The following is a 24,053-nucleotide window of genomic DNA, read 5'->3' as shown; positions in this document are numbered from 1 at the left end:
ACATTTCCATTTTTATTATTGTTATTATTTTTATTTTATTTTTTTGTAACGTCGCGCCATGCATGAAAATATTTGTATAGAAATACCACATGACTAGTCCTGTTATTGTAATAAAACTTGGTGGCCGTGGTAAAATTTCGTATTATCTACAAGGTTTTTGTGGGTTTTTAAATACAAAATAAATCGTTATATTAATATTCACAGAATTTTTGAATAAAGTATTTGTACGTACTTTGTTTTGTATAACAATAACTACGATGTCATTGTGAATTATTCTGTTGGTGATTTTTTAGGATGAACTTGAAACTTGACCTTAAGATTCTACCAGTTTTTTTACCTGTATACATTTATTTTCTTCATTCACTTTTGCGCTTTTCCTTCACAACGACCATACAAAAAGTTGAAAACCTGAACCATTTTCCACATACTGTTCAAACTAAGCATTATTTCTGCTTGAAAAATCTTTTAATGCAATATAGTAATATAAAAATTTCTATAATTTTAAAGTAAATTATTTCAGTTCAAAAGGAACACAGTGGGTGTTGAATATTATGTAATTTTAAAAGAGATTGTCCGATCAAACTGGGATAAAATTAACAAAACGATAAGACAGTTGGTACTATGTCAGGGCGTATCTAAACGATTAGAGGCATCTTCAATTAATTTCTCGCAGTGTTAGTAATCCCTTGATCTATTGTGTTAGTTAGCGTGCATTTGAAATTTAGGCATTATTATTTCAAGCTAGAAACGTATAAGGCCTTTTGTCAAAAGGTTACAAAGGTGCATAATTCGATTTTTTTAAATGGTATACCCATCTTAACATAACATCCACGATCCGGAGGTTAACAGGCCGGAGGCAATTGGAGGGAGACGGTGCAAAATTTATGAGAAGATAATACATTCCCGCCGAGGGACCTGTTCTGTTATCAGTCTGTTCCGAGGTTGCGACTCGTTAGGTATGGTCCAGCCGAAATGCAGCTTCCCTCAGCAAGTATCCTCAGACAGTATCTCGCAGCATTTATCAGTGAGTCGTTTATCCATTTAAATCCCGATTTAGAAAAAAGTCAATGAACGGGGCATAATCAGTCGGTCAGTCCTTGAAATTTGTCGGTGGCTTTCAGGTCGATTATTTTCCGGCAAGGCTTTCTCGAAATTCTTTATACGTATTTATTACAAAAGTATTGTTTTTTGTTTAATTTAGAATGTTGCCCAATGAATTTTTTAGCTAATTCCGAGCTTTCAAAATGGACTAATATTATATATTCTATGAGTATTTTTCCCTGGTTGAATTATTAAACATTTTTATAATTTTACATGAGTTTATTCTGGAATAAAACAATGTTGTCATTTTATTTTGTTTGATTGAGAACTTTAGTCTTATTATTTTTGGATATATCAATCTCCCAATATATAAAAAATAATTGGTTTGTTATTTCTTAAGAGACCCCATGTAAAACAGAAAAAACAGATTAAAGCTGAATTATTGATCCAAAAAAGATTGTAATGAAATGTTTACACACCTAAAATTGTTCAGTTATTATAATTATGTGATACATATATATACGTTTACAGGTTTCCATTTTCCAAATAAATACGCAAGTTTTTCTATATATATATTTATTTAGAAATCGTGAGATGCGGTATGGTGTGATGTAGGCTTCAGAAAAACATTTTCTTTATCGTGCCAACGTTTCGATCTTTATTGAGATCATCTTCAGGGCTCAAAGTGTTTGCTTCTGTGTAATTGTGCCATTCTTGCATGTCGTGTCGAGAGTACCACACCAGACCGCATCTCACGATTTCAAATAAATATCGATTAACGGTCAATAATCAACACACATTTTTCTATATATTTAGATTTTTTTAAGAACAACTTCATTCAAGTTTTCCTTAAAAATATCTAAATATATAGAAAAACTTGCGTATTTACTTGGAAAATGGAAACCTGTAAACGTCAAGTTAATAAATGTTCTATACGGAATGGAATTTCCATAAATATCAGTATTAATCAGTTTTAATGGATTTTTTGCATATAGCAATTATTCTCCCCAGAAATGAAATCGCAAAGTTTTGAATTAAATTCATTTAGATAGCAAGTAAATTTCTTAACGTAAAAACATTCTGTTTTCGTAACACCAAACAACATTGTTGTCGTGCTTAATCGCATAATAAAACATGTGCCCTTTTATGCAACGTGGAAGAATTAAAAATGCGTAAGAAAAAGTGTTCAAGTCATTATGTAAACGTTGACGTTATGTAACATAATAAAAGTACATGAAATACGACAGATTTGTGAGGAGAAAAAGAGGGAAAATAGGTTTCATTCATTGTTGTGCTGTTTTCTGTTATGATAGAGCGATTGTTTTGCCTGAAAATATTTCACTCGTGTTGAATAAATTTAATTATTTACAAATTGGCCGAAACAATTATCATTAATTGTGATAAAGTAAAATTTTCTATTTTTCTAAATGTTTTGGTTATTAAGTGAAAAGGGCAATTTTTTGACAGAGGAATTTTTTCTAAAAAATCTAAATATATAGAAAACTTGCGTATTTACTTGGAAAACGGAAAACTTTAAACGGCATGGTATTTCCATAAATATCAGTATAAATCAGTTTTAATGGATTTTTTGCATATAACATTATTTTTCCCTGAGAAGCGAAAAGTTTTGAATTAAATTAATTTAAATAGCAAGTAAATAATTCCAATTATATTAATATTATACATGTTTTACGATTACGAAAGCCACATGCAAAAACAGATCGTGTCGACGGTTGCATAAGTCAGCAATAAAACATTGGGAAAACTTGCAAAAAAAATTCCTTCAAGGTTGCTCTTTTTTTATATAGTTTTTATATTGAACTGGATCTATTACAAGTTCCCACAACCTGCTAGCATCGGATAGGAGAGGAAAAACCACGATTTATGAAGTATAATTTCACTCCAAAGGGAAAAACCAGATATTAACTTAGATAACGTTAAAAACGTACATGAAGAATGATTTAATCCTATTTTGGACAACAAATGCGACTTAAATCGGCTATGAGCGTACGAACTTGAACTGTGAGGTCAATGGGTTGATTGAAACAGTTGGTCATATAATTAAAAATCTCAAAAATATTAACTTTACATCTCGACTTTCCTTTTTGCCTAAAAGCAAATCAACAAATGACTATCCTAATTCGTTCTTTATTTAAACAACTAAAATCATTCATAACTTTAGTTAGAAAAAACATAAATTAACTCTAAAATATTTTAAATTTAAATTTGGCGGATGATAGGCATTTTCTCTCCAGTACTTCAGTTGCATCGTTTTTATGAATTGTATGCTTATTATTATTACTATAAGGTTATATGTATTAACTTTTTTAGTTTTCATATTTTGAAGAAATCAAAAAGACACATTTGAATATTCAGCTGAGATGAAGTTCTAAAGAGGAAAGATTTAAAGAAGCATCCGCCTTTCAGCAATCATTAAATAAAATTAATAAGTCCTTGGTCTAACAGAAAGCAAAGGTGGATCCTTAGGATCACCCAAATATTTAGGGAGAATTATAAGATCGTAAATAGTTAAATATTTAATTTCTGTACAAAATATGTATTTATAGTTGTAAGTATCAAATCAGTTAGTTACATAGTTGATAAATAAATGTTTTGTGCCATATTTAATACAGCTTAGACTAGTACATAAAGCACAATGACTAAATAAGCCCACCCCTCGTGAAAGTATAAGTACCTCTTGCTGGGACCTCCAGTGGAGGAACTCCCTAACCGCTGTAAACATTATTTCCATTAGGGTTTATTTACCGAACAAGAAGGTCGTAAAGCCACTGGCGTTAGGGGCTTATTGATAGATTAACGAGGAAGGAAGATTATTCGATTTGAATATTCATTTGCGACGCATGCACAATTTTTCCCAAGTGCTGTCAAAAATTGGCTAAATAGTTTAATTTTTTTACTTTCGTGTGATCTTTTTGTTGTCGCTTTTTTTCTGGGTTGAACATTTAGCGGCACTTTGTGGAAACTAATTTGATCTGAGCTTTCTTGGGCAAGATGTCTGTTGTTTCGTTCTTTTAATGGCCACTTTCTTGATGAGCCACTGACGGATGGAGAACCAGTTTGCCATTTTGTACATATCTGGTGAGCTTGATGTCATTGTAGATGATCTCTGAACAATTGACTACCTGCTACAAGTATATATTTAAATTTTCTTTATGGAGCTCCCTTTTAAAGCAAATGTTAGGAAGGATGCTGGATGTAACATCTACTCGGAATGGTGTGTTCATGTTTTTGGTCAACCAAATTTTTCACGTGGAAGTTGTTGGACTGTGCATAAACCAAAATCAAGAAGGTTTGAAAGCCTTTTATGAACCTTTTATATTTACCAAAGAGGGCTCGTTTTCCTTTATTCAAGAGGTTTGAGAACGAGCAGCAGCCTGACGGTTGAAGAACTTCGTTTGTCATCTTGGGATGTTCTTGTAGAATTTTGATGATGTCAATGTAGATAATCACTGAACAATCAACAACCTTTGAGCAGGATGCTGGCTGAAGCCATTTATCTGGTGATAATGCGGTGTCCAACTCTTTGGTTAATTAATTAATTGGTTGTTTTATGATAGAGATCGTTTTCCTTCAATCAGGTTTGACAATGACCAACAGCTCTGACTTACAGTTAAAGGACCAGTTTGATACATTTTAGTTTTCTTGGTGAACTTTGTGTCAGTGCAGATGATCACTGACAGAGCCAACTATCTGGCTACTAATACAGATTTAAAGTTTGTCTTTGTATTATCCTTTGCCAAGTAACATTAGGAAGAATCATTTTATGTAACGCTTTGGTTGAAAAAATAGCTAGTGTTACGAGCGGGATTCGAACCCACGACCTTCGGCTCAATACGCTGCTCTAACCACTTGAGCTATCGTTCGACGAGCTTTGGTACACTCGGACACCTAATCCCCATCTCAACCTACAGCCTTTCGAATTTTCCCTCCTTTTTGCCCTTTTTCAACGGGTGGGTTTGGGTCATTTTTTATTTCAACCAAAACCTTACATAAAAAGATTAATTAATTGAAAGGAGTAATTTGGTCAATGGTATAATGGATTAGGAAGGATGTCGGATGTAGCAATTTATCTAGAGGCATCCCCGATACACTTCTGCTGATAAGCTGAGCAGGTGAATTAATTGTGATTCTTTTCGTACGTAAAGTAATTTGTCTATCCAGACTCGTAGACATTTCATTTAATTTACTTCTTTAAAACGTTTTTATGACAAAATATCCTTTTTTATAATTAAAAAAATGATTTGAAATTTTTTTCGGCTTGAACCTGATTTTGTTACCCTCATTGTCTCAATGTTATGTAGCACGTCAATTGCCATAATATGAGTAGTTTTACGCATTTATCGGACAATAGATGCTACTTTGGGGTCATGTTTTTATAGCAGTTGACTTATGGACATAAAGTGATGTTGATGAATTTTATTCACCATGTATAACATAGCACAAAAACATAACCTCGTAACCCTCAACGATAAATGTCACAGTTTTTCGTTTAAGTCTACTACTTGATGAACATTGACCGCACTTGATCGACTATGGATAGTAAAGCCCCCATGCATAATGACCTAGCACACTGCTTTTTATGGTAAATGTGGAAATCAATATCCAGATATTGATCTTTAGTCCACCAGATGTGAAGCGAGGTTTTGTTGTTGGGTGTACAATTCGTACAATTTTGAATCAAAAATTTATAGATAATCACATATAGCAAGATGAGTTATATAGTTCGTTTCTTTGGCGTTCGGAAACTTCCAGAAAGACGGTGTAGACAGTGGGTGTTCAAAAAAGGAAGCGTTAAGACGAGATTGACTTATGACAGTCTTCATTACTTTTCAAATAGTTTAAAAAGTAAATATCTCCTTATATTTCTTTTAAAGGCTCATTGACGTTGTTTTGCGCTGGGAACTGTTATACATGGATAACACCGTTGCTGTACAGGCTTAAGGAGCCTGATTCTGAGATTCCTTTGACCGCGGATCAAGGATCATGGGTCGTCGCCTTGATCGAAGTCGGCAATCTGATCACACCGATTCCCGCGGGGTTCCTCGTCGATCTTTGGGGAAGGAAGATCATGCTATGGCTCACCGGGCCGATCTACATCTTCACCTGGATCCTCGCCCTATCGACCAGGTCCGTCATCACTTTATACTTTATGAGGACAGTACAAGGTGAGCTAACCTTTTTTTAAATTTATTTGAGGTTTTATGCAGAAAATATTTAATTTTTGACATGAAATCATTCAACACAACTCTCTCCTTTACTTTCCATTGGCTCTCTATCTCTCCTCTTCTCCGGCTACCTTACCATTTATCTATACAATTTACCTGTCCAATTTACCTGTCTATACAATCTAATTTATCTGATTTTTTTTTGTTTATAGGGTTCTCCTTTCTCTCTCTCTCTCTCTCTCTCTCTCTCTCTCTCTCTCTCTCTCTCTCTCTCTCTCTCTCCCTTTCACCTCTTCTCTCCCTCTCCTCACGATCTCTCTCTCACTCACTCTCACTCTCTCTCTCTCCCTAACTCTCTCTATCTCTCTCTCTCCCTCTCTCTCTCCCTCTCTCTCTCTCCTTCTCTCCCTCTCACCCTCGCTCCCTCTCTCCATTCCTCTCCCTCCCTTCCTCTCTCCCTCTCACTCACTCTCTCTCTCTCTCTTTCTATCTCTCTCCCGCCATCTATCAATCTATCTATCTCTCCCTTCCACTCTCTTCTCTCTCTCTCTCTCTCTCTCTCTCTCTCTCTCTCTCTCTCTACCGCTCTGTCTATTTACCTATCTATATAATCTATTTTTTTTGTTATACGTTTCGTTCTTTCTCTCTTCCTCTCCCTCTCACCCCTTTTCACCCTTTCTACCTCACGTTCTCTCTCACTCTTTCGCTCTACCTCTACCTATCTACCTAATACAATCTAATTTATCTTGTTTTGTTTATGCATTTCTTTCTTTCTCTCTCCCTCAACCTCTCTCTCTCCTTCCTATCTATCCATCCCCCTCCCACTCCCTCCTCCCTTTCCCGTCCTCCCTTACACTCTCTCTCTCTCTCCCTCTCTCTTGTTTTCTCCATCTCACTTTTTTCCGAGATCACCATCTATCTATCTAAGTTTATGTTTCGCCTGCATAAGTTTATGATTTTCCCGAAAATCTGAGTGTAATAGAATTTGTAAAGACAAAATAACACCAACCATTCCGATCAACGAACAACTAAACACAATGTGCATTGTCTTTTAAAGAATTATTATCGTAAATGAAGTGTTTTTTTATTATCATATTTCAGCTTGGCTATTGTGTCTGTTGGATATTTTCTTACCGAAATATCTTATAGATATTATATCTTGAATTCATTTTGTAGTTCTGCATAGAAATTGATGTTCGAATAGCAAGGTTAACTAATAAATTTCGTTGTATTATTTTTAGCTTCAGGTCATGGTTATCCTCTATTGTTAGTCTATTAAATTCAGTCTGTATTGTGTGTGTGCTTTTTGTATAATCCATTAGAAAATGTTACTAGAACAAAACCAATATTTGATCTTTAACATCATGGAAAAGGATAGAGGACGGACTTTTTTTGTGACGTTAAAAACAATCATTCTTGCCAAATCTGAGCCAAAACGTGCAAAACAAACGAAATTGTTTAAAAGGATTTTTATCCTGTGCACTATAAAAACGCTATGCCGGTCAACTAGCTATCCCGCAGAGAGTTGGATTATACGTCTACGTTTGGAAAATTAGTCTGCCAGCATCAAGTGGCACCGTTTTCTGATGTACTTGTCCCGTTTTACACGGTTTCCTCATATAGCATGCGTTGTCTCTACACGAACAGCGAGATCGGACGGACCTGTGATATATCTGTTCTAATTGACAGGAAGCATGTGTTGATTTAACAAGCCCACGTAATTTGAAAATTGGTTATATTATTTTTCAGTTTGTTCAAATTAAATTTTTAACTGCGCTTATAACAGTGGCCGTAAAAGGATTGCTTTAAAGGCATGGGGTAAAATCTTTATTTTTTTATTCATTTATTGAGGTAGTCTTGAGATTTACAATATCGCCATTATCACTTCTTAAATATTTGTTGTTTTTTTCTCCCTTTTTCTAATTCACTGCTCATTTTGAGCAATACTATTCATTATTTTATTGTGTGGCAAAGGCAAACTAAGATTTGACCCATTTTTCTCTTGATACCGCAGCCTATGTCTACATGATTACATGCACGTTTATTCTAATCTTTCCAAATGTGAGTTTTTTACTCACAGTTTGTCGTTTTCAACGATAACTTCGAAGATTAAACGTTCATCATCAGGATGAAGAAGTTACAAGTACGTCTCTCGACATGAATTCACCCTTACAATTCATATCGAGAGAAGCTTTGTAACTTTATCAACCTGATGATGAAAGTTTAATGCTCAAAATGTGGATCGTCGAAAACGGCACACTGAGAAAAAACTATCATTTGGAAAGGTTAATTGTCATACTCACCCCATCTTCATCATTTCTATGCACGTTTATTCTATGTTAATATACGTTTTTCTTTTTCCTCGCCCTTTCACACTCTCACTCTCTCTCTTTCTCTCATTCAATGTTTCCCACATTTTCTCTCACTCTCTTCTTTCATCTCTCGCTCTTTTCCCCCTTTCTAACTCTTTCTCACTCTCTCCTTCTCATTATGTGACCAACATTTGCGAGTCTAAAAAAACTCTTCGTTCTTTGCATATATATGTATATGGGTTTGTTGATGCTACTCAGATTCTAGCAACACACCAATATACAAGCTTAAAAAAGCGTACAATTCATGCATTCCCTACTTTTTTCAACCCAAATTATTTGACCATATTTGACCTTTCTATTAAAAACTTAGATGGCTAAAGTTTAAAAGTAAAATTTACAATAACATCGCTTAAAATCGTTAAAACAGGAAAGCCCAGTTATTTAAAAAAATTAAATTGAGTTCATGAACAATACTCACAAACATAACACACAACTTTCAAAAAATTCATTTGTACCTACAAAACACAAACCTTAATTTTCAAACGATTGTTTGTAGTTTACGCTGCAAGAAACCTAAACAACCTTCAAGGAATGGTAAACTTATACTCAGTGCCATATTCACTGAGAAAAGCAATAATTAAATTTCATTTTGAGAAAGACATATAAAAACAAGAAAATTTAAATATTTGCTTGTTGTTCTGGTTTTACTATCCCATGAATAGAATAAAAATAAAATGGTAATGTTTGTGTTTAGGCCAGAGAGTATTCGTTATTCATCACAACGTAAATAAAAATGACGTTTAAAAATAAAAAGTAAATCATATTGACAAGATAATAAACATGTTAATTTGTTTACAAAAATTTTAAAAAAAGATCAATTAACTAAAAAATAAATGTTTAAATGAATAGTAATAAAACATTGTAAAAGCTAAAAATGAGTGAACTTGGTTTAAAATAGATATTTTATTACTTATAAAATGATAGCGATCATGTTTATTAAATAAAATTGAATGCATTTAATTTATAAGATTTTTTATGTATATTATTTCTCATTATTGAGATTAATAAATAAATCTTATTAGAGATTAATAAATAAATCTTACTAGAGATTAATAAATAAATCTTACTAGAGATTAATAAATAAATCTTACTAGAGATTAATAAATAAATCTTACTAGAGATTAATTAATAAATCTTCTCAGTGAGAAATAATGTACATAAAAAATGTTTAAAAATAATTTAAATTAAATGAAGTTAAATTAAAATTTAAAAATAATATAAAAAGGTTCCATTATAAAAGGAAACCTTTGTGAAAACATTTTCACCTAATGTTCTGTACATAATTGTAAGAGAGGACAGTATAGTCCTAAATTTGAACACATGAAAAATTAAAGTTCAGTTCACTCCTTTTCCTCTCTCTTTCGCACGATGATTTGACTGTTTTTATATTGACACACAACCCAAGTATGTACGGTTCCATACATGCATATTTATGCCTAGTTAAAATAATGGGTATTTTTCATTTTAGAATTAGTAATTTAAATTTAACCAGTAAAAAATGTAAAATAATCTATATTGACTGAATTATATCAATCAAATCGCTGGTTAATAAATTTTGCTCTTTTAAATATTTGTATGAGAAGTTTTCATTTTCTCAAAATTTAACAGAACTTAATACAATTTAAAAACTCATCAAAAATTAAAAGGCCATCTATTAAAAAAACTTCCTGTTTTTCACTTCATTGTGCCTCGTCAATAGACCTAATTTAAATTGTTTAAATGTAACGAGATTATGATTGACTCACTTGACTGGTTTTTGTCCGTCGCTAAGTGCTGTAACCGTTCATTAAACGCTTCAGCCGGCTGTATTATTTGTTAAACCGGCATGAACAATAATCATTCAAAACTCTTTCGACTATTCGCATCATAAAGATGGTAATCATTCGTTAAAAAACGTATTAATGCTTTTCTTTTTACATAATAAAAACGCCCAATTAAAATGTTGATACGTATACTAGAGTTTTAAGCTAAACCCCTTTTGAATAGGAAAAAACGCCTTTTGTAAAAGATAGACGGGAATATTTTTCTGAAAAATTAATTTGCGAATTTGCGAATTTGCAATGGCTCCCAATTAGAATTTCGTCTCATAAATTAATTCGAAACGCTTTCAACGAGAAAAGTTGCGAGAGGAAGTTCAAATAAAATAATATTTGCAAGCAATTAAGCTCAACAAACCATTCCTATAATTGTCTTTCTTAAATCCTTCCTTTTTGCATTATTTTTCAGATAATCCAACTTTGGCTCCTTTTTTCAAAGTATTGAAGTTTATAAACACAAATAATATTAATTTTATAGTTTAAGAGGAAAAAAAGATAAATATTTAACGCTTTGCCAATATAATGAATACCCTTACTCTTTATTTTATTTTTTTATTTATACTTATTTTAACGGCATTGTAAAAACTTTGAATTGAAATCGACTTGTAAGATCGTTGTTTACAAACTGCTTTAAAACACCTGCACATTTAACATGATTTAATATTTTTAAAACTGCAGATTTGAAAAGAGACTGAAGCCATGTTTCAAACAATTTCAAACTTCCTCTACCTCAATGTGGCTTCGTGGTTTTATCATAAAACAGTGGTTCAAATAAAATACACATTTTTTTTAACTTGCTTCGACCGCAGGTAAAAAGTGCAGGTTTGAAAGATTTGAAAATAATAGCTCCATTATACGTTCAATTGTAAAAATTAATATAATGTGGGAATTTTAGGGGACGACAAACAGTTGAGCTCATCGCCGCCTCTTTGCGTGTTCTTACTTCTTTTCTTGGTGTTTCACGAGTATCTTTAAACCTGCAGCCATTTCTCTGTTTCTGACCTCTATGCTTTGTGACAACTAACAAGAAGTCGGTATACTAAAATGCTAGCATCTCATTTGTACATCGGGTTGCCAACTACAGAATACACATAAAACATACAATACGTATACATCACCACAAACACCGATATCTGGACACATTCACTTTCCCAGAGTATTCGATATTCTTCGCGGAGGGATCAAACCCACTTCATCCTCGCTAATAACTTATTTTGCTCCCAGAAGTCATACACTCTTCTCAGAGTACTCGATATTCCTCAGGGAGGGTCAAACCCACTTCATTCTCGCTAATAAATTAATTTTACTCTCCAGAGGCCACCACTCTTCCCAGAGTACTCGATATTCCTCGAGGAGGGGCTAAACAATCCCTTCTTTCCACGCAAATAAATTACATTCCAGTAAATTAACATAAAAACAACTCATGAACATACATATAAAAATCTCTATATTCCTGAGGTACACCGGAACAGCGATCTGTGCCCTGCCCCAAGACAACACAAGGTTCAACAATATATCAAAATATTACCTATAACATCAAGTCGTCTGCAAAAAAAAAATATTTTCGACCGTTACTTTGTTCTTTCATAACAAGGACCAAAGTTGTCAATACTTTGTTGATTTAAGTTGGTATTTTGAGCAGGGCCATTTTATATACAATATCGAATAGTTGGCAGAAGCATACGCTCCTTTAATGTCTATGAGGAAAGCTAATGTGATAAGATTGAAGGTAAAAGTAGTCTGAATATCGATCACTAGATTATCATGTGTTTACATAATAGAACGTTTCCTTCTAAATCCCGTCAGGCTCTTCGAAAGTTTGTGATTTCTTTCAATATACCACTAATTTTGATTTTGATCTATTTTTGATAAAACTCAAAGGGTTTCAATTTTTTCTTCAGATTCGATGGAACAATTTATGTGATTGTCAAGGATGTACAAGGAGGAAAGTAAAGTGACCCATTAAAGGAAAACAGAGACAAACTGAGACATTTTCGGAGAAGAGCTGCCGGAAGGAATTGAGGAATGCAATTAGCTTCGGGCCAAATTAAGTTAGGAACAAGCAAATTAAAATTCGCAACCCTCCTGTTAATTCCACGGGCGGGTTGCGCCCCGGATTTTTCTAATCGGTACTAATTGAATCTTGATGAGCGTCTAACTTAAACAAGTCACGATTCTGGCCCACTTGTTTAACACCTTCTCACCCATTTCGGTTTGCCTCGGGCTGGAGAATTTTCCTATTTGAATTTTTAATTGGCCCACTGCGACGATATGCCCGCTGAATTTAAATCGGGCATTAGCCTTCTGCCTGATTCCAACGGTATCCATGTCGAAAATTGGCCCTCTGCTGCCGCAATTGAATTATTTACGAGGGATTTGAAATAAGTAAATTGCGATGGAAGATTTTTTTACACACTTCCGGAATAACGTAAAAATATGCGTAAAATATTTTTGTCATGTTTATAAATTGGAAGTTATAGTGACATAGACCTAATGAAAGTAAAAAACAGTGCTGGAGCGTTAAAACAAATAATTTGTCGGATTAAATAACCTGTCACTAAAAAAACACGTTAAAACAAATAAAAATATCAATATATAATCACGCTTCAGAAGAAAAAAGTGCTATTAAATTATTTGCTTGCTTATTAATATCATTTGCAATAAATTGTTTCTTGATTTGTTCATTGATCTAGTGATTTTCTCAGGTATGAATGACTATTTTAAATATGATAAAAAATATGTATGCAGGTTGATCGTGTGACGATGAAAGGTATTTTGCCTCCCCCCATTTTTTAAAATATCCTAATGAATGAATTGATTGATTGGGATTAAATCAGATCACTTATAGTAAGCTCATATGTAAGAATGTTGATGTCTTGTTTCTGATTTTTCCAAGGGATAATTTTGGGAGTTAACCTTTTTAATAATTACTATGAGACCATACAATTCACATACGAAGTTTAAAATAGTGGCTCTATTCCCTATCTAGGCGTGGAAGTGTCAGAAGCCCAGCGGGCTCATTGATGACTTGGTGGGACCCAAAAGAATTGAACTCTGACAGATATAAAACTATAACTTCTCACTCTTTTGGTCAAAAACTGAAGCTACTAATTTGATACAAAGCCTCTGAGGAGAACATACTAGCGTTTGGAATTTTAAGGATTAACTACTCAAATACATTGGTTAATAGATTGTTAAATATTAATTTAAGGAAGTTAACAAATGGCAAAAAAACCGATAGAAATGTGAATAATCCTTTCACAAGAGTAAAACATACGTCCCTGTGATTCTGCCCAAATTAAAGATTTGATAAAGAAATATACAGCCGACATCAATTTTTGGTACAAACACAACAATTCAATGAGCTCTTTACATTATAAACCCAAAGATAAGGTAGAAAAGATTCTTTGGATTCAAAATTTTGGGCATTTGAAAATGGACAATGGTCAAACAAAACAGAGAATAAAAAATAGAATTTATGGTCATGTTTCTGATTGTTGTAATAAATCCAGAAATGGTATCGCACTATCAATACATCCAATATCAAGAAGGCGTACATTTGATTTTTCGAATGTTCAAATAATTGACAAAGAATCTCAATTACTCAGCAGAAGAATAAAAGAGGTTCTACATACTAAAATGAAAACAATAATTGTAACATTCAAACCGATACTATAGACTTAAGTTTGATTTATAAAGGTCTTATCAATTTTAAAAGTGACCTTTGATAACAAAAGTAGGACCTCCGGGATAAGGTTCAATTACAGTCCTTGGCAATGTTGGGACTGAGTTCAAGGAAATTGGAGATCGCCTGTAAAAACTTAAATATATCAATCTACATATTTAAGGTTCTTTTGCAAATTCTGTACAGATATATTGATTGACAAATGTTTTTCATAAAGTGAAATTAATATGTCCCCTGGCGATGACCTTAAAATAGGTCGACGCAAGACAGAAGTAACTAAATTTGCTTTCTTCTTCTAGACTATATCTTGATCCAGTGTTCATAGGTAAATTGGTGGTCGATACTAAATTATTGTTTCATAGAAATTTGAAAATAATTAAACCAAAAATCTGAATTGGCAAAGATTGCGATAAATTCTCTCTGGTGACAAAGTTGTGCCTTGGAGTGGCAAGGTTGCCATAATCAGGGCGATCATCTGAGCTATTTTGTGCTACAGGACCCATGTGGGTTATGAGGAGTGCACGGGAGCGGAAGGCCTGTTGTATAAGTTTATTCGAAAACTTTTTTATTTGCTTCGTTACACGCATTATATCTTCCACCTTGAAACTGATTTGAACAACTTACACGTTGAGTGTACACCTAATGTTCATGGTAAACGTGGCTTCCATGCCTGGCAACCGCCTTCCAACAAAGTTGACAGTATGTATAAAGAAGAAGTATACAACTGCGCGTCAAAACGACCAATAGATTTAAGTTGAACAGGAGGATGACAACCAGAGGCCTGGGAAACTATACAGGAGTGGATGTAGCGAGGTGGATCTTAGGCTTGAGGGTAGAATCGCTAAAACTCAATGCCCTCTTGGTATGGGGTGCGAGTCTACCCAGGCATTTAACCAACCCCTTGGGTCTTGGTCGCCCACCCTGCATAATATATATATCTTAATGCCCGTACGACGAAGATAGAGACAGGCAGGCAAAATCCTCGATGTGGGGCAGGAATGAAGAGGAGGACACTTTCCATGTCCTCTGCGTGCACCTGGACTTTAATGAATTTAGAAAGGCAATACTGAGAAAAACACGATTGACACATAATTAGACGATCGGCCAGCTGTATTATCAGATAGGCAGAGCAGCCTAGGAATATCAATGAATTTTAGTTGGAGAATTCAATTTTTAATTTACTGTTTTGATACAAGAGATTTAATTTATTTGACTTCGACCTTTCATTTCTGTCCAGTTTTCCTAAGACCTAAACTTCCGGCAGACAGCTATGCTGTATTGTTTATTTTACACAGACAAACAAACGCATAATATTGTTCAATTTTTTTGCCTTCTCTCTTCTTTTCTTCTTCTTCAAAAAAATAATTGTTTTATTTTTAAAGAGTACCCGTTTAATTAGCCGGGTTGGTTGGTCTACGAGTAAATTCAATATTGATATTGATGGCACTGCTCACTTTTCTGGGTCGAACAGTTATAAATTATCCTTTTGCCCTGTTCCTTTATTAACTATCCTCACTGCTTTATTTACGCAAATTGTGGTATTTTATTTGTTTTATTAGATTAATTACCTATTGATTTCTGTAATATTGGTCATAGATTAGTTTGTAGGTTAACAGATGGTTTCGATTAATTAACGTGTAATTATTTCATAACTGTTATCGGTACATTGATTGAAACTTGCTCGATTTCAAATTAATTAACAGTGTTTGCTTTACGGCGTTGTGTTGAAAGAAAGGAGGAGGTTCTTTACGGAAACAATCTTCCTAACTCTTGAGTAATTGTTCAAATGTTTTCATCCGTAAATTGCCTCAGACGAACAAACTGCCAAGATTTAATTAATTCAAGGTATTTTATTGCCACCGATTCCGTTGTAGACGGATTATTTTCTATATGTACGTTCACGCTTAATAAACGGAAAATTCTTCAGTTGATGGAGCATCGAAAGAAAGATCGTAATGATTTTCACTTAGTCATTATTAAAAAATTAATTAATAAAAAGCTTTCAAAGTACGATCTTTATCAAATTGTTTTCACATTCTATTATAATTTTAGATTAATTAAAAATGCATTATACAGGGTGTCCTTTATAGATGCCCTGGCTGAATTTGTCTTGAACAGATAACGTTATCGAAAATCCCAAAAATACGTAGTTAATATTTTTTCGTTTAGTTTTAAATTTGTACTTCTTTTTGTTAATATTTGTTGTCAGGATACTTCAGAGCTTGTAAAACTTTGAAATTTCAAATGAGAACGTATACTTTTTTTAAGGACTGTTTTAACGGATTTTTACACTGAAAACGATAGCTCAAAAAGATTTGAAATTAGTGAAAGGGGGTCTTCCTATGCCCACTTCGATTGAGAATACCATTTGTGGTGCACTTGGATTCATCAGTCCAGAGAGAGGACTTATGAGAGAATATTTTCTTCATTGTTCAAAATCGATCTATCCCAACATCTCTGAAAGAAACATTAACCGTCTATAAAAGTCAGTGTCCCGAAAGCCCCTGGATCAGAAGAAAACGATATGGCTTAAAATTGTATATTCTGAGGACATCTCTCGTTCTTTGAAAACCCCAAAACCTTTCCGGTCTTTCTCAGGGAGGGTATTTTTGAGAACCTACGACAAAATGTTTATTTCTTCGTCAAAATGATGTGACTTTGATGGGTCTCCAAATGATCCACATCTCCTCATATTGTTTGCAACACGAATCTGTGGTCCAACTGGGAGCGAATGGAAAATTTCTGGGGGCACAACTCGACTTCACGAAGAATAATTTCGCGCTTTCAATTAAACTATCCTACATGTCAATGTTTACCAATTGAATGAACCAATTGAAATAATCAGAAAGCATCCAAAACAAAAATATACAATCTAAGAGTAAGATACAATAATTCATTACTATCAATACAATAAATTGTAAAGACCAAGAAGTTTGGGTGAAAAGTTAATACCAAATTATCGGTATCATGCAGGAAATTGTATTTGAATTTCAAGTGGTGGGTAGCATATCCAATAAGTGTACAGGATAAAAAATATATTTTCAAATAATTAATCTTTAAGTAAGGTATTGGTTGAGATAAAAAGTCAGTGCCACGAGCGGGATTCGAACCCACGACCTTCGGCTAAATACGCCGCTGCTCTACCACTTGAGCTATCGTGACATCGATCCACTCGGACACCAACTTCCCATCTCAACACCACCTTTTGAATTTTCCCTCCTTTTTTGCCATTTTTCAAATGCCGTGTAATCTATTTGATTCTCGGCAACAAATTAAATGGCCACTGAGAGCTTTAGTGAAGTATTCTATTTTACTTATTAAATCGATTAGGTTTCGTGGTCCGTTTGATCAAATCAATTCTTTTTAATTAATTAATCTTTAAGTAAGGTATTGGTTGAGATGAAAAAGTCAATGTCAGACCCGCTGCAACTACTCGACTAGTGGGTCTCCAAATATTCATTAACTAAACGCAAAATTGTTATTTGTATTTTGTGTTTTATTTATCTTATTTCTTATTTATTTATTATGAAATAGCAATAAGTACTTATATGTTTCAGGTATGGCCATGTCTGTTCAATTCACCGTGCTTCCGATGTACCTCGGCGAGATATCGGGCCCGAAACTGCGCGGTGCGCTCAGCTCCTTCTTCCAGGGCATGTGGTACCTCGGGGTCCTTTATGAATATTCCGTCGGAGCTTTCTTCGACTACGAAGGACTAACGTGGTTTTCAATCGCCCCACCCGTGGTAAGTACCTGTTATCAAAATAACAGCTCGTCCAAATTTTTTACCATTCGAAGGGATATTTAAACATAAGCCTTCGCAGCTTTACACAGAACTAAGTAGACAGTAAGTACTAGCGTCTGTCGGACCCCCTTTCCTTGTGTGCATATCTCAACGATTTGACTTGCAAACGGTGTTAAATCTAAGGCGGAACATCGCAGCGTATGCTAACTCGACGTGGCCCCTGTACGAATCCTTGTCGGCTGGAACGCGACGGCAAACAACATCTTGCCGACAAACCGTCTTACTTCCTTCTGTGCCAATGCAAAATGGTTTGTGTACAAACCTACGATAAAGTTTCAAAAAAATTCCCATAATTTCTGGAAAATGTAATCTATTTGTTCTGAATCACCTAATTACGCAGCATGTGAGTTTTAAAGAACAACACGCGTATTGTGCCAAAGGTCATAAATTAATCCCCTTCGTGACACTAACTTTTCATCTCAACCAAAAACCTTAGATTCAAAAAATAATAATCAAATGGAAGAATTAATAGGTCAATTATGACCACTAAGCAAATAGGGATTAATTTAATAATTAAAATAAGTAATTACTTCACTAACAGCTCCCCGTGGTACTTCATAAGTGGCTGAGAATCTCTCATGATAACACGACATTTGAAAATATGGCAAAAAGAGGGAAAATTTGATCGGTTGTAGGTTGAGATGAGCAGTTGATATCCGAGGGGATCGAAGTCACGATAGCTCAAGTGGTTAGAGCTGCGGCGTATTGTGCCGAAGGTCGTGGGTTCGAATCCCGCTCGTGACACTAATTTTTCATCTCAATCAGAAGCCTTAAATAAAAAAAGGATAATTAATTGGAATAATTAATATCAATTAGCAACACAATACTCAATATTTTCAGATAAACTATACACTATAGTATCTAATCATCAGTGAACGGTAATACGTATAACTTCACAAGAACATGAAAGAATGGAGCTTTTTTTAATAAAAATGAAAAACTACACATCCCATATCATGCACGATTTCTTTTAAAATATATTGAACCAAAGATCCAAAGCAAAGGTAGCTGTCAACTATCAAAACCCTTGAATATTAATCAGCTCTATTACTTTTCTTTTTTCTTTTTTTTCTATCAAAACACACTGAGATTATTACCATTTATTCTCAATGAATAGCACAACACTTGCACAACACAGCCCCATTCTACTTCCAAAACTGTACATATTCGGGGGACCTCGGTGGCCTAGGGTTAGAGGTCCGACTTGTATACGCTAGTGGTGCTTTGTTCGAATCCCGGCATGACCCACGGATTTTTGTTGCGAATAATAAAAGAAATGATTTTAAAGTCGTTTTTGACGCCTTATTAGCCCTTCTCAATGGGTAGTTGGTTGTTAAGCTTTCTTGTTTGTCAGGAATTACTTTTTTGCTTTACTGTACTTATTCTTATTTTTTAAATTAAGAATCAATTAGATGACGTAGTCTGTTAAGAATGGGCTATTTGGACATCGAATTCTGAACTTGTAAGAATGTAAAAAAAACTATCAAACCATTTATATAAAATAAAACACTGAATATGGTTTTTCAGACCGAAATGCCTATTGTGGAAAAGACAATTTAATTCCTACCCTTCATCTTATTATGGAATTCCACAAAATCAGTATAGATACCAGCAAAAAATTAAGAATCAATTCTTTCTTGTAGTCTTTGCTTGATTGTTTGTTCTTTTTTTGTGACGATCAATAGCGTAGGAAGCGTGAATAGTGAAACACAGCTTTCGAAAACACGAAAGCTGCACTTAACTAATGCCCTGAGTTTAGCCGGGTCTACGAAAGTTCGGCACTAAATCAATTTAGATTTTCTCCTTCAGGTCCCACCGCCTCCTAGGCAAATCCGGGCCAGGGAAAAAATTGCGAGACTCGGGCCCGACATAAATGTCTAATTTGACATTTTTATGTTCGAAAGATAACGCGAAAGACAAATGGGCTGTGTGTTGAGACTGCGATTGAATTTTCCGTGCATAAATCCTTTGCCGTTCGGATAGCGTCAGCCCCCAATGGTACATCTAATAGACTTCCCAAGAGTCCCATAACTCGGCTCGTGTCCAGGGCATACCATTAATAGAGTCCGTCATATGGTGAATTACGGCATCACGCTGGTTACAGGATAACATTTTATGCTTTGTTTCTTTTTTTATGTACACTACATTCTCTGGCATTTATACTCTGAAAAAATGGATCTCTTCAGTCTTCAATATAAATTTTAATACAATAAAAACAAAATCTAATATATACAAGGTGAAAGGCATAAAATGTCCGACCTACTTTTCTCATAAACTCGCCCGACATCTACGTTTATGTACTGAGACGATCCTTATTGTTTAGTAGTTTTCAAATTTACAGGGGTAGCGTGCTTTCTTATCCCCCCCCCAAAAAAAAAACCGTCAGGTCACGTCCATTCCGAGGAACACACACGGTCGTTCAAGTTTTTAAGAGTACCCTTGCTGCTTTGTAGCTGGTGTTTGCGGCTTGCTCCATTTGTGTAAAGATCCCTCCAGCGAGTCTGCAGTCTAAGCGGGATGAGCCCCCTTCTTATATATAAGAGTGCTGCATGCATTTGACTGTTGCTTGAAAGGCGAAACCATTGAACTCGTAGTCCCACCTAGTGGAAACTTTAGTTAGCCTAGGCACTCCTCACATGCTCTTCCAATGTTTGAGTCTGTCCAAACAGTAGGGCAATGAATCGAAAAATTGCGCGTTCCCTAAACGTTCGCAGAAACAAATATTTCTGGGTTACCACTTTACTTGCTACCAATTTTTCGTATCCCGGGTTCCAGGGTTCTTAGTAGGCGCTGGTTTTGTAGCTGTTGCACTGTGTTGTACCGTGAAAGACTGTGGAAAAAGTAGATGAGTCGGATGAACTAGGCCGATGTCGGTAGTGAGTGTAGGGTAGCCTCGTCGGCTGTCGAATGTTTGGCTAGCTCCAATACTGTTGAGATCTCATTGACGGGTCTGCTCTAAGCAGGTTGAGCTCCTTATATATAAGGGTGGCCTGCCCTTAGCAGATCTTTAGGTAAGCACAGGCAGTCAGGGGAGTGAAGGGAAGGTTGACGTTGCAAAGTCATCTAAATTCCTGGTTAGTCCATCCCTAAGTCTAGTGACAGACATACTGAAGATGACGTAACGCGTTAGGCGAGGTTAGTCTTTATCATCTATCTAAGATGATTAATAAGCATCATATTATCCATTATCTTATTATCAACATCTATCTTACAATTCACCTAGGACCGCAGTGGCAAAGTAGTCAGGACGTTTGACTCGTATTTATCACGTTAGGGGTTCTGTGTTCGAATCCTCATGGAATTTTAATTGAAAACAAGTATAAAAAAGTAATGTGGTTTGATCCTTTGTCCAGGACACCCAACGGCTCGTTTGACATTAAAGTAAAGTAAGACTTGTCATACAGGAGGGCATAACGTCCAATTGCCCTAGGGTGTAGCAGACTGACCGCTCGTTTTTCAAAGCTGGCTCAGAAAGTAGAGATCGTCTGATTGAGGAAAAACGTACCCGGTGTACATTTACGTTGTAAAAAGAGTCCTCTCCACTGTACATCAACAAAAAGAAGCTAAAGGCTCCACTGAAGTCAGATGGAGTTATACCTAGACAGCAGGTGACTTGAAATCCAAATACAAGACGTAAGAGAAAACAACATTAAAAAAATAGTGAGCTGCAAATAGGAGGGCCTAACCAACTACCCAAAGGCTGTCAGAGACGAGGGGTAAAGCTTTTATTTCATATTTTTCTTAATGAAAAAGCCATGGGCAATGCTGGTGGTTAAACTCAGGACCGATAGCGTAGTAAATACGGGTCGGGGACTCAAACCCTCGGCCACAGCGGTCCCTTAAACGTTAGCTAAGCTGGGTATACTTAAAAAATCACCTGGTGCCAAAACCTGGTTCATTAAGATCCAGTTAAATGCATGGAATCACACTTAAGCCCTACAATTTTTCACCTTTTAGTTTTATCAGTTTGATTTTTTTTATTATCATGTTTATATGCCCGCAGATATTCGTCGTGCTTTTCTTGTGGTGTCCAGAGTCGCCGTACTATCTAGTTATGAAAGGGCGACAGGAGGAAGCGGCCAAGGCGTTGAGTTGGCTACGCGCTACGACCCCCGACTCGCCCGAACTACTCCAGGAGTTGCAGCAGATGCAGACATCCATCCAGGAAGAGAAAGAACAGAAAGGAAACTGGCGGGACATCCTCGGTACCAGGGAAGGTCGCAAAGCGTTGTTCTTAGTGCAAACCGTCGCCGTCACCGAAATCATGAGCGGACTCACGACCATAATCGTTTACGTGTCGGAGACCTTCGCGAGGACGAGCGGCGACCCTCACATGGCCGACGTGTTCACCATAGTCTTGGGAGGTTTACTCTTTTTGGTAACTTTGGTGACCGCTGTCCTGGTGGACAAAGTCGGCAGAAGACCGTTGATTCTCATCTCTTCGTTCGGGGGTTCAGCCTGTCTCTTCTTAGCCGCTCTCTACTACATCCTAGACGAACTCCCTAGTGTAGACACTTCTACGATCCAATGGCTCCCTTACATCGCCATCATCGGCTTCATGTGCTTGATATCTCTTGGAGTCGGGGCTCTCCTGCCCGCCCTACAAAGCGAGTTCTTCCCCAACAGCACGAGAGGTATCGCTTCAGGCATAACTATACTCAACATAACACTTATGTCGTTCATGTGTCTGAAACTCTACCAAGTTATCGAAGACAGCGTCGGACTGTACTTAAACTATTGCCTGTTTTTTATATCGTCGCTCATTGGCTCCGTGTTGATCTTCTTCTTCCTTCCCGAAACCAAAGGAAAAACCTTTGCCGAAATACAGAAAATGATGTAAATTTTGTCTTAATTTTAATGAAGTCAAGACTGTAATGTTGTATTTAAAAAACTTATTGCGTATTTTTACAGTGCAAATATTGTATTTAATAGATTGGTTAATTATAACTTTTAAGTATATTAACTATATAGTTCTATTTTGATCCATTTCCATCGCTCTAGTTAAAATTGACCACAATCTTAAAACAATCAACTAAAAATTACTGCTTCTTTCATATTTCGAAGTTTATTAGTCAGTGCATAAATTTTATTCTGTCTTGAGATTTATATTTTCACCAAAACCGCAAGGTTCAATGCGTTAAACGAGAACCAAAATGTGCGCAAATACTTCCAACATTTGCTCCATTTTCAACAAACCTACAACGTTCTGTTTGTTCAAAACTTTATGTCTGTTTATATATTTTTTCAGTAATAATAATCCTTAATTAAAATTCCTCCTCTCGGCATATTCAAGCTAGCCCATACAAATTATATCCCAGGACACAAAGGGCCGTTCGGACAATGGAACTCCCCCCCCCGGGACAAAATGGGAGGTTTAACAATTACACCAAGATATAATACGTAGCGTATGTAGCTAATTGAGGGAGCTCTAGTAGTAAATTCTCATTAAGGGCTCCACGCCATACTTCAACCCTTTCCCCGGTGGGGCAGAGGGGTTTTATACGAGAGACAAAGGATTAACGCGAAATGCGTGGACGCCAGAAGTAGATAATCGCCCTGCGGTGGAAAGTGCCAGGGGCAAATTTCCGGAAAGATTCGATGGAAACCCGGTCATCACTCGTGCCATAGAAAAGTCTTTATTAGAAATTTTAAGATCTGCGGGTTTTTAAATCTTAATTTTTCATCAAAGACTTATTTTTTTTAACGAGGGTATTTCAACTACGAAGTTATTTGAACCATCGGGGTGCCGGTGTTTTTGAAAAAAAGCCGATTTGTATGCATGTCGGGTTTGAATGCAGGGCCGCTGGATTCGAACCCGGGACCTTTACCTTACAGTGACGCCTAAACCGTTGCGGCCACCGACGCTCCTCAAAGTCTTATTTTCCCGTTACAGAACTCATTGTCAACCATGTGCATCTTGAAAAGACAGTTTGGGCGAATTTTCTTTGTTAATTTTGTTTGCGTTCTGTTCAACAGTATCATCGAATTGTGTACGTCATCGCATTCTCTTTTGATAAGAAACAATTCTGCTTGGAAGCCTATCCCTTTAGTAGCTCTGGAAACTCCATGGCATTTCCCTATACATACTATTTCATCCTAAAACCACTAATATGGCAATTAATATGTTACATTCTTATAGCAAAATGC

The 24,053-nt window shown here is 35.6% G+C and overlaps 2 protein-coding genes across 2 annotated transcripts in view; one reads left to right on the top strand and one right to left on the bottom strand.

Moving 5' to 3' along the window:
- Positions 1-24,053, bottom strand: part of LOC112127381 — a 683,298-nt gene that overhangs the window by 539,727 nt on the left and 119,518 nt on the right. The gene's annotated exons all lie outside the window — the stretch shown is intronic.
- Positions 662-22,843, top strand: LOC106671786 (facilitated trehalose transporter Tret1-like). The gene is made up of 4 exons (XM_014402757.2): positions 662-1,024; positions 5,937-6,227; positions 17,659-17,846; positions 21,910-22,843. The coding sequence occupies exons 1-4, from the start codon at positions 973-975 to the stop codon at positions 22,744-22,746; spliced, it is 1,368 nt and encodes a 455-aa protein (XP_014258243.1). The 5' UTR covers positions 662-972; the 3' UTR covers positions 22,747-22,843.

This window comes from Cimex lectularius, unplaced genomic scaffold (genome assembly GCF_000648675.2).
Source record: "Cimex lectularius strain Harlan isolate CLEC.00 unplaced genomic scaffold, Clec_2.1 scaffold1, whole genome shotgun sequence".
NCBI lineage: Eukaryota > Metazoa > Arthropoda > Insecta > Hemiptera > Cimicidae > Cimex > Cimex lectularius.
This window is presented reverse-complemented; position numbering and strand designations above follow the sequence as displayed.